At 37.3% G+C, this 12,397-nt stretch overlaps 1 protein-coding gene across 1 annotated transcript in view; it reads left to right on the plus strand.

The window, feature by feature from the left end:
- The window catches only part of Dok6 (docking protein 6), a 372,278-nt gene that overhangs the window by 154,545 nt on the left and 205,336 nt on the right, over positions 1-12,397 (plus strand). The window contains exon 3 of the mRNA XM_046448628.2: positions 5,170-5,284. Within this exon, the coding sequence (XP_046304584.1) occupies positions 5,170-5,284 (115 nt within the window). The remainder of the gene's footprint in view (positions 1-5,169; positions 5,285-12,397) is intronic.

The following is a 12,397-nucleotide window of genomic DNA, read 5'->3' on the forward strand; positions in this document are numbered from 1 at the left end:
TCTTCTACTTCTCTTTTTAGGGTTTTGTAGTTTTCATTATATAAATCTTTCATGTGACCGAAAGAGAGCCCTGGGCCCAGGAGGGCACTGTGCAGAGCCGTGGAGCTCAGCGTGGCCCTGAAGAACTGCCCTGCCGTGCCAGGCTTGCTCTTGCTCTCCTTGTCTAGCTGCGAAAGCAGTTGTACACGGAACTGGTCAAGGCAGCAGTGCTGAGTGACAATAGCGTCACTGAATCTTTGACAGGCAGCTGCCTACATAAGTAAAAACAAACAAAAACTTTACTTAATAAAAATATTAATTTTATTCTACCTGGACCACAAGGTGGCTCTTAAATATTGTATTTACCAGAATAGCAAGAACTCAGAGCACGGGACTGCAGTCATCTCAGGAAGGAGCAAGGTGTGCTGTGGGGGTCCAGCACAATAGCTGCTTCTTCAAAAGAGAAACAGACAGAACTTCCATTGACTGAAAAAGTCACTGACTGACAGCAAACTATGCCACTCATCCTTGAGACTTTTGTGGGATATTTTCTCACTCTAAACTAAGCAGAGGATTAAAAAGGAGGGAGGAGGGGAGTGCGAGGGGAAGTTCTGGGGAGTGTAATTTCCAAATTATGCCATGTCCATGTGCAATACTGGATACCATTATGAAGGAATCCACTCATGTGTGCAGTTATAATGCACTAATTAAAATAACCATAGAGGGGGGATCACAGAGTGAACCCAGTGAGGGGGGGTGTGGAGGGGAGGGAGAGAGAGAGTGCTGGGAAGGAGACTGAGCAAATTGTAAAGTGCATGTGATGATGGCTTCATGGGGGCCACTGTCCTGTGTAATTTAATGCATCCATGAAAAAAGAACTGAGCAAGCCCATGTCAAGAAAACAATTCACCATGTTCATCAAAAATTTAAAAATTCAGTTTTCAGGTGAAAATTATAATTTGAGAAATTATATTTCTCAATATTCTCATCTATATTCTTGAGTTTGACAACTTTTCAAAACTTAGATTTTTTTCCTGAGATTTATTAAATTGAAGAGGTGACAGCATCACACTGTTGATCGACAACTAAAATCCACATGATTCTGGAAACCAGAGACGCAGCATCTGCCTGGAGAGGCCATGAGCATGCTCAGTGTGAGTGAGTCCCACAGGCGAGCAAGCACTTGGGGCGCCTCTGTCAGGGCGCCTGAGGCTGAAGGTAGAGGACCCTGAACCCCTGGTGCCTGCCAGGTTTTCCCCGCCTGTCCATCAGTTTATGCTGTTGATTTTTGATATGAGACCACAAAAAATGCAAAATCCACAATACTTACTCTAATAAACTCTGATATCGTTGAATAGAAATATTTGGAAAAGGCCCCTGGGCAAGATTATAAATGGTTTCATGATATTGTTTGCCACTGCAAGATATTTTATATAATATATAACTTTATATAAAGTCTATCACTTTTGTGTTCCAAAGCAACATGAAATCTTCATTGTTTTGAGACTCTACTTTGTTCAGGTAAGATTATCATTTGACAATATTGTCTGACTTTTAAATATTACTTCAATATACTATGTTGGAGTAAAATTTGGCATTAATATTACTTGAATCAATTATTTAATCATTTAGACATTCAAAAGTTAGACTTTGTCTTTCTCTCCAGTGTATTAATCTTCAGAAACTTCAGAATTTCACATGATATTCTTAGAAGAGATTGTTACAAGAGAGAAACAAATATAAATAAGGTGTAGATTAAAACTAATTTTGAGGTATGTGACAGAAGTCCAATGTGACACAGCAAGAGGGCTGCTCCAGATGCTTCAACAGCAACCCTGAATGAGGTCACAAATCCAGGTCACTAAAGATTTTGGAAAAATAGGTGACAAGTAACAATAAGCTCCTAAAATGGTAGCACATAATTTTTCTTTGAATATAATGTATTATATGATATGAGTGAAATTTGGGGTCATGAATTGTTCATTTTAACTACTTCAATACTATCGTGTCCTGATTGATATCAGAGGTACCAGCTTCCAAAATGAAGATCAAAAGTTTCTAAATACGTGAAATACATCTGTACATTTCCCATTACTTAGAACACTACTTAATAATTGTGAGTATAGCGGAGCATTGGAAATTCTGAGTGGAAATGTGTATTTTCTCTTCAGGAGTAACCCTCATGTGCAGTTAAAGTTTGCATGATACAGTGAAAGCATTGATCATTGCTCAAGCAAGTCAAAACTGCTACCCTTGTCAAAGAGAATTCTCACATTAGATCCACTGCAGAGACCCAACTATTCAAGAAATCAAGCAGGTGGGGTCAGCACTGGCTACAGGTCTTCTTAAGTTGACCAAGGATGGGGCTGTTACTTCCTCCAATCACCAGCTTTCTTATCTGTAACAAATATCCATGCTAATATCAACTCTTCAGGGTTTTGGGAAAATTGTGAGAAAAATATATATTGGGTCTAATGTAAAGAGAAAGCTCAAAATCCTGAATATTCTAACTACCAGCAGGGGTCATTTCTAGGGGTAGTGATGTGTCTATTCTAAACACAGTAGAAAAAAAAATACTAAACATATCAGCTCTTCCACTTGGGGCCAAAATCTTGTTCTGAAGTTCCTCCAGATTGGGTCATGCAGAGACCTGGCACACACTGGTGCTAACAGATGATCTTATATTCATAGTTGTAATAATCATCCATACCCAAATGCAAACCTTGTCTCTAAGTGTTCTGCAAAAGCAATGATGCCAGCCGTTTTGACCAGAATCCTGAAATGAAAGTTGAATTCACATTATGGAATCAACGGGCTTAAAAAATATTTCTTTTCATTTTATGTTTTCACATGGGGTTAATGCATAATGGAAGCAAGTACAGCAGGAGCTCCAGTGCAGGCCTCTGAAATTCCTAGCCAGTGTAATGTTGGTGTATGTGCATGCATGTGCTAGTGTGTGTGATTTATTACTTTATATGTGAAGGTTTGCAATGACAAGAAAGGAATGCACTGCAGCAAGTTAAATATCTTAGCTATTGCATTTACAAAATATTGAGTACCATTACTATGAGAATTATTCAGTGGAAATACATTGATAAATTGATGAAAACACAACATTTCATAGGAAATTTAGCATTCTTTTTTTAGTATTTGACAGACTAAGTTGAAAAAATTACAGAGAATATACTTTTTTTTGCAAACAGACTTGTGATTATCAAATGAGACAAAAACTCAATAATTATAAAAATGGAATTATAGATTACATAAAACAAATAAAAACTGACTTTCTGCAATTTCAAAGTCCTTCTCCTGATCTTCTTTTTGGGATAATGTTACAAACAAGATAGCATGTGCCCATTTCCATACATACTAATGCTTCAATTTGTTCTTTCTTGCCTGTGACTTTTATTATTGGTGTTTTTCTGTCTAATTCATATCCTGTAATGTTAAATACAGTTATAAGTGCTAACTAAATTCTTATAGATTAGATGCTATTGATGATAAAGTACTATATATAAATCTACACATATGTACATTTGTGTCTTCAAACATATATAACATAGCTATGTACATATACTCTCACACACAGTCAACTTCCCATATCCACAGGTTCCTCACCTCTTGAAATCAGACCATGGATCAAAACTATTTGGAAAATTGTGTTTGTACTAAATATGCACAGATTTTTCCTGTTGCTATTCCCTAAATGACATGAGATGATAATTATGTGTGTACCATTCACATCACATTAGCTATAAGTAATCTGAAGCTTAATTAAGTTATATGGGAGAATCTATGTAGGTTATGTGCAAATAATATGCAATTTTATATGAGGGATTTTTGTATTCCTTGATTTTGGAATCAACAGGAGTGGGGAGGCTGGAACAAATTCCCCACAAATACTGGGAGATGAGTATACATATAAATGTTGTGTGTGTGTGTGTATGTGTGCAGATAGATGGTCAAAAAGTTAAGACTTATTGTTTACTTAGTTCTATGCTTATCAAAATATTAATCAGGAAAATAACATTCAAAAGCAATGTTGAAAATTCCATATTTTGAGAGAAGAAATTAAAGCATAGTCAAAAGATAATTTACTATAGGTTCCCACAGGATCATACATATGACACCATAAGATGTCATAAAAAATATTAATGGGTATTATTATGTTAGTTAATTCTGCCTACTTTCTGCTAACAATACTGATCCAGGAACAGGAAACCTTTTAAGTTAAATTTTTTTAAAAAATTCAGCATATTGCAAGATAATTTAGAAAAAATTAACCCAAATGTAATCATTACAATGTTGTGTTGCAGAGAAATTGAAGAAATAAGCATTTGGCCATTTGTATTGTTTGTGAGGAAAAATAAAAGAATCTTAACTTGTAGCAGAACACGTACCAATAAAAAGTCAAGAAGTAAAAATGATAAATGCATTCTTTATTCATTTATAAATGAATAAAACATCATTTTTTTTAAAGAGAGAGAGATAGAGAGGAGAGAGAGAGAATTTTTTTTTTTTTATTTTTCAGTTTTCAGTGGACACAACGTCTTTATTTTGTGTGGTGCTGAGGATCGAACCCAGCGCCCCACGCATGCCAGGCGAGTGCGTTACCACTTGAGCCACATTCCCCAGCCCCAATGAATAAAACATCATTAACCTAGGTTCATAAATCCCAAGTGGACCTTGGTGAGAGAAGCGATTCATGGGTCCACAAACACTTCGTTTTCCTGATAAGGTTAGTTACTCAAAATTTTGGAGCCACCTCACTGATGGACATGTGTCAGGTGTCCCATGGCTATAGTGCTATCATCGTGGGACTTAGGAGACAGAGGAAATACTGAATGTAGTCAATATTTAATAGAACTTAATGAGAATGCTTGTGTACCACAGCTGCTATGGTCTCCTGGGGGTGCCACTTTACTGAAAACATTGAGTCCATGAAGCTATTCTACATAGTTTTTAGACTATTTCAAAATGCAGCAAACAATATGAACTGTGACCAAAATTTAGTGCCCAATGGAAGACATTGTGTTTCTTCCTTATTGTTTTTGACTATAGTTAATTAAAAATTAGCACAATAATCCCCTGGGAAGTGGTGTGAGGCAGTGATACCTGATCCTTGTGTTTAGCTCTCCAGTATAGAATGTATTCAGAACACTAAGTTAAAAATATTTTTTTTCTTTCAAGGTAACTGAACTACACAACATCAAAAATATAACCAGACTGCCTCGAGAGACAAAGAAGCATGCAGTGGCAATTATCTTTCATGACGAAACGTCAAAGACATTTGCCTGTGAGTCAGGTAAGCAATTTCAGGCCCATCTACAACTTGAGGAAATTGAGCGGCTTCTGAGACAATGACCCAGGCAGATGAAGATGCGGTGTCTGAATTGGATGGCTCATTGTAATGAGAGGGCAGTGGAGGATGTTAGTCGCAAGTACAACATACTGATTTCTCCAGATGTTTTGGGTACTTATTGTTATCTCTCTGCGCCTGCTCCCAGGTGGTCTGAGAACTCTGGCAGTTTTCATTCAAGCTTTGAGAATTAAGTAAACCATACCAGGGCGATATTGAGTGAGTGAGCATGTGATTAGTATCCAGGTTTTTGCAGAAAGTAGCTGCAGGTATTTTGTAGGGCAATAATAATGCCACTGTACAAAAGCCTGGCAAACTCAGCCTAACTCCCCAAACATTGCAGAACAGAATTTGGGCAGTGTGCTACTTTCACCGGTTCTTGGTACCGCAAATAAATACATTTCAGATTGAATTTCAACGTGCCAGTTCATAAAGCACTCTGACAGTGGTGAGATGCAGAACTTTTTAATTTGAACTTGCAATATCCTTCACATTGGAGGCCCTGCGTCATGTCTGAGTTGACAATGCTTTTCAAAGATTTTGCTCAAAGAAACAATGTGTTTGCTTTATAATGCATGTTACCAAAAATATGAAGGGCTCGAAATATGTGAATTTAAAAGGTTATGTAGCCTTTGGGAGAAGATTCTTATTTTTTTAAAGGAAAAATGAAGTGTCTGGTTTATAGAAAGTTGATAGGTCGGTCTAATTAATGCTAAGTCATATTATTCTAAAGCTACTGATGTCACTGTGTGTGACTGAGACTGCTCACACCTCTCATCTGAGCTGACCTTAGTCTTCCTGGCCTGACCTGGAATGTGTCAAAGTGCCCTTCTTTCCTTGGATGGCTTTATTCATCAGTCCTTCTTCATTTGCCATCTGATCATATCTCATCCTTCAAAACAGACTTTTCAGAGGTACAGAGATGTCTGTGATTGGTACTATAAATCCCCATCTTGTAACAGTACCTGTCTCAGCCTTATTGATATAGTGTTATCCCAAAATATTTTTACCTTCTTGTTCACTGTCTTTAAACAGTCTAGTCACTTCAATTTTTTCTGAGCTCTTAAATATATAATATTAATGTCTCTTATTAAATTAATAACAGCCAGAAAATTAGTTTTCAAAAACATGATAAAAATGATTTTCATTACTTCAATTGTTATTTTTCACTATTGTTTGACATTTTTTGAAATTGTAATGAGCAATGTTCTGCATGTATAAGTGCAACTGGAGTCTGTTATTTTTGGAAAGAATGATATTTAATTATATTTTTAAGTAACAATTTTATTTAGATATTCTTTAGAGAGACCCTGGTCTAATTTGTGTTTATTTAGTTACTTAATAATTCAATAGATTGCCTTTTATGTTGTGATTTTTTACTGAGATTACAGTAGAAACATTATTTAATGCAATTTTACATTTACACAGATGGCTTTTCTGATTAAAACAGCTATAATCCATTCTTTACTTAGCTTCCTATCACTTAAAAAAAAAACAAGTTTGAGATTAACGTGGAAACTGCCCTCTTTTAATTTTTTATTTTCTATAAAGTTAGGGAGAATGTACACACACACACACACACACACACACACCATCTCCTCCTGAATACATACCCCTGCTGCTCCATGGCATTTTTCCAGGTGTCACCTGAATGTCCTCCCCTTTATGAGCCACAAGGTATCTACCAGTGCATCAAATAAAAACAGGATCTTACTTCCATTCTGACACTTAAAGTAATTTCAGTGAAGACGTATTATTTTCATCATCCCAAGAACCCAGACTAGAAACGTTCACTTCCATAAGACATTGATGTTGGTAAATAAGAAACTCCTGTGCACATAACTCAAGGTCAGCAGGACTCGGCCTCAACTTCAACGTGTAGTGTTTGGAATTCTCAAGTGTGACTGGAAGAATGTCGTTGAACTCCACATCACAGAGCACCTGGGTCTCCAGAGAGTAAGTGTCATTGCAGCAGGTGGCACCAACACCTCCAGTCCTGGTGCTGCGGTCTGAGCATTGTATCTTTACCTACAGCTCAGCACAGATGAAACCCACTCCTCCCTGGGTCAAGTTAGCAAGTGCATTTGAACAATTTATATAAAGGCTATAAAGATCAAGAATGTATAATAAAATTTTTGAATATACATAGCATCCAGATCTTGGTTTCTAATAACAGGAATTGGAGCATGAGTCCATGCTTATATAAGTAATTGACTGAATAAGTAAATAAATGGGAGCAGATAGACAAATGTCCCATAGGAAAATTCCAAATAATTCATGCAGAGGCCCTGCCCTCTGGAGGGATGCACAACTCCCCACTTTGTGACTGTGAGCTGCCCAGGCGACTTCCTTCCAAAGGAAAGAGCATAGAAAGGGGTGGGTGGGAGAGAAGAGCTAGACCATAGGGAAGCTGTCAGAGACCACCTCAGCCATGGTCAAGGTCCACATCAGCACTGGCACTTTACCTCATCACCTTCCTCCCAGCAACCCACAAATCAGTGTAATCGTGAGAAAAACATCACACAAATACAAACTGAGGGGCATTCTACAAGGTGCCTGACCAGTACTCTTCAAAACCTTGAAGGTTGACAAAATATGAAAGTCGGAGAAACTGTCACAGCCAAGAGGAGCAAAAGGAGTCATGAGGAGAAAACGAAAGTGGCATCCTAAATGAGACCCAGACACAGAAAAAGGGGCAACGGGACAAAACTGAGGACACTCAGTGAGGAGTGAGGAGACCTTAATAAATTATCAATTAGGACCACTAATTAATAAGAATATACCAACATTGTTTCATCAACGTTAGCAAATGCACATAGCAAAAGTAAGGTGTTAATAACATAATACATGTAAGACAGAGAAAATGGGCATACAACATCCATATTATCTATGCAGTAATGCTTTACCTCTGATGCTATATCAAAATAAGAAATATTTTTTAAAAAAATTAATGTGGAACTGACATAAAATATATATCAATGAACTAGATTAAATATAATGAAAATGCAATGCATTTTAAAGGATTTAAGTTTACTAAAGAAAATTGGATATTACAATCAATAGTAATTGAATCTTCACCTCATCCAGTGCAAGTGAGCAAACAGCTTATCTGGAATGCCACTGATGAAGAAACTTCGATTAGCATCATCACAAAAGGGTTCTTGAACACAAACCCCTTGGGGACAAAGATGATTTTGTAACCTGCCTGTAATCTGGATCAGTCACCCCCTGCCAGTACCATAACTCCCTTCTTATCCTGTTGACTCAGAGGTACGAGGAGCACAAAGTGGCGAGGGGAGTCTTAACTTCCAGTTTAGTGAAATCTTTGTTGTACCCCCCAGAAGAAGCATTCTTCTCTCTGGATCTAAGATGTCTAGGCCAGCAGAGCATAAGGTTACAGGAACAGGAAGCAAAAGCTTTCCTAGTGGGTCACTAGGGGTGGTACGGAGTGGTACCATCCCTGTCTCCACCCCTTGGTTCCTGGACCCATGAATTCTTGCAATGGGAGAGACAGTACCATATAGTGGATGCTGACGTAGAGGGTAGACACTTCTGGAGGACCTTGCCCGAGGCCTCGCTGTATTGCCATCTAGCTGGCCCTGGAACTGCATCTTCCAAAAGTCCATTCCATTATTCCATCAAACCAGCTGCTTCAGGACAGTAGGGAACAGAGTCCTCACACTTATTTCCAATGAAGATGCAGAGAAGAGTGTGTTCTCATATGGCTAGATGAAGTATGAATTGTATTAATTATTTTTTCAGGGAAAATGGCAACTATATATATAATATTATATATATTATATATAATGTATTATACATATTATATTATATATATTATATGTTATATATATTATATATCAGTATATATATTTAGTGTATATATTTATATATTTAGTCTTATATATTTAGTATTTATATATTTATATATATTTTAGTGTATGTATATGTATTTTAGTATATGTATATATACACATATATATACATATATATATTTAGTGTACACACACACACACACACACACACACTTGATTTATTAAGGCTCTTTGGGACAATATCTCACATAAACATACATGCCAGCACATGAGGATGTGGGTTTAAGTATACAATGTATAATGGAAAAATGGAAATAAGTACCTATAGAGTGAATAGTTGAATAAACAATGGTATATCCTTATCAAGAAATATGTGATCATTAGAAATAGTTTTACATGCAAAGCAACTGTTTTAGTTAGCATTTTTGTCACCATGACCAAAAGACTTGACAAGAACAACTTAGAGGTGGAAAAGTTCATTTCGGCCCATGGTTTCAGAGGGTCATTTCATGGTCTGAGGACTCCACAGCTCTAGGCTCAAGGTGAGGCAGAACACCGTGACAGAAGGGTGTGATGGAAGAATCAGCTCAGGACATGGCAAGCAGGAAGTAAAATGAGAGAGCTCCACCCAGCAAGGACAAAATGTATCCCCCACTGCCCTGCTTCCTCCAGCCACAACCTACCTGCCTACAGTGGCCACCCAGTTAATCCATATCAGTGGATTAATCCACTGATTAGTTTACACATCTCACAACCTAATCATTCCACTCCTGAAAATTATTGCATTGTCTCACTCATGAACTTTTGGGGGACACCTCATCTCCAAACCATAACAGCAACTACTGGAAAGTGTATGTGGGATACTCCCATATTATAAAGAAAACAGAGAGAGAGAGAGAGTTTTAGCAATTTTACCAGGGTGAGGGAACATGATGATGAGCTGTATGAAAAAGATTGTTGGGGAAAAATGCAAATAAAAGAGGGAAAGAAACAAAATAATATAAACAAAAAATAAAAAACCAAGCATGTAATTTATTCTATTTGTATGAAATCACTCATATGTGAACATATGTGAACACATGTGTACAAAACTTAAGTTAGTACCAATAAATACAAACTAAACCTCCAGGAAGTTCATAGTAGTATATCTATACCATAGGCAAATGTAAGAAGAAAAAACACAGCTGAACCATGGAATTCTTGAGGCACAGAGAAACCAGATTTGCTGTGCACTGCTGTGGGAATTCAAAACATTGCAGTCACTCTGAAAAAAACAAAGTGTTTGGCAGACTCATAAAATTAAGCATGCAATGACCATTGAAGCCAGTAATTGCACTCTTGGGCATTTATTCTAGGGAAAAAAAAATGAAAATGCACACATACATATACAACCTGTATGTGAATGTTCACAGCAGATTTATTCAAAGAGCCTAAAGCTGGAAAGAACCCACAAGTCTTTCCAAAGTCAGTGTACATCATGCCATAGAATACTCCACAGGGGGAATAACTATTAATACATACAGCAATTTGGATAAATCTTGAGGGTATTATACTAAGTGAAAATAAAAAGCTGATCTCAAAAGTCTAGTATCATGTGACTCCTTTTGTTTAATATCTGTGAAATGACAATTTTAGAAATGGAGAACATATTGGTAATTGAGACAGGTTAAGAGTGGGGTTGGAGGCATGGGGACGGGAGAGGTGTATCATGGTAAAATGGTAATGTGACCTGGAATCTGAGTAATGCAGTACTTTGATTGTGGCAGTACAAACACAAACCCACCAAGTGATAGATTATATAGAATTTACACACACACACACACACACACGTAGAACTGGGGAAATTTGAATAAGACTGGTCAACTCTCAATGGAAATACAGTGGTTGTGACATGATACTACAATGTTACAAAATACTACCATGGGCAGGGTGCAGGGAGGAGGACTGGTCAAAGCGTACCCAGGCTATCTCAATCTCTGTATTAGTATGCTCTATTTATATGAATCTGCAATTCTATCAATCAACTTTAAACAAATTAGATCTGTATTATTATGAGGTTATCTATGATGTATTTTCAAGTTGTAAAAAAAAAGGATTAGAAAGTTATGTGAGAGCATCTTTGGTATAGTTCAGACGTAGTAAAAAGAAACTAATAATACCAAACAACAAGAAAACTAACCCTCAGTGCGTGCCTGAGTGGCCTGTGCATGTTTTATGAGCGTGGAGGCTCTGCCTGTGTATGTCCTGGTCTTCTCCCAACATGGAAGCCTTGGGTGGTCTGCGGTCCCTGCCTCCCAAGCCTCAGCTCCACTCTTTATCCTTCCAATTTCCACGTCCTTCCATTTGGGGCACCAGTGTCTCCTGCTTCCTGCTTCCTCATCTTGCATGGAGAGTTTGTTCCAGCCCCCACTGCACCCTGACTCTGGGCCTCACCCACTCTGCCCCAGACACCTCTGCCCTGCCAGTTTCCACGCTCCGTGAAGAAGACACCTTTTCCCTAAGATGATTTACAATATTCAGTAAGATGTGTTATTATCTTAACTTATTATTCCTTTTTTTCTTAGAAACATTTTTTCCGAAGATTCTCTTTAGTTTTCTGCTTCTCATGCTTTACATCATCTAGAAAAGATTGCTGCCCCAAATGCACAGATTCAGAATAAAGTTGATAGGCATGCAACTCTGCCTTCCTGTTGATTAGCATTTCTAAGCTTTATTAAGGGATTGTTGACAAGTGAAATTTACCTGTATTTAAGTTCCACAGTATGATGCTTTGGGGTATATTACATTATAAAATCATCATCCCTGTGACCCATGTCACCTCACATAGTTACCATTTTCTTTTTTCTTCTTCTTTTCCTTTGTGCGTGTGTCAAGAACTCTTAAGATCTTCCCTCTTGAACTGTGTAGAATGCTTAATTTTAGAAAGACTTACTGTCTGCATAAAAGCAGAATAGGGCAAGGGTCCCTTCTGTAAAGCTTCTGTATTTCAGGTACTCACCCCAGATCACAGAAAGTTTTTAATAATAGAACTGGCTTAACAAAAAGTTAGGTGATAGAACAATAGAGTTTCATTATGTTAAACCAGTTGCATAGTCAAATATGTCAAGCTATTGCAAATTTAGTATGTATAACACAAAAGTATAATACAAAATAAAGGCTTGTAGATATCTAGGACAAAGGAGGAAGTTGATTTTATTGCACGTAAAAGGCCAGATTAGAATGTGACATTAGAAAAATCCTCAGTGCT

Source organism: Marmota monax, unplaced genomic scaffold (genome assembly GCF_021218885.2).
Source record: "Marmota monax isolate L192 unplaced genomic scaffold, Marmota_monax_Labrador192_F-V1.1 WCK01_AAM20220418_F8-fsc00060, whole genome shotgun sequence".
Lineage (NCBI taxonomy): Eukaryota > Metazoa > Chordata > Mammalia > Rodentia > Sciuridae > Marmota > Marmota monax.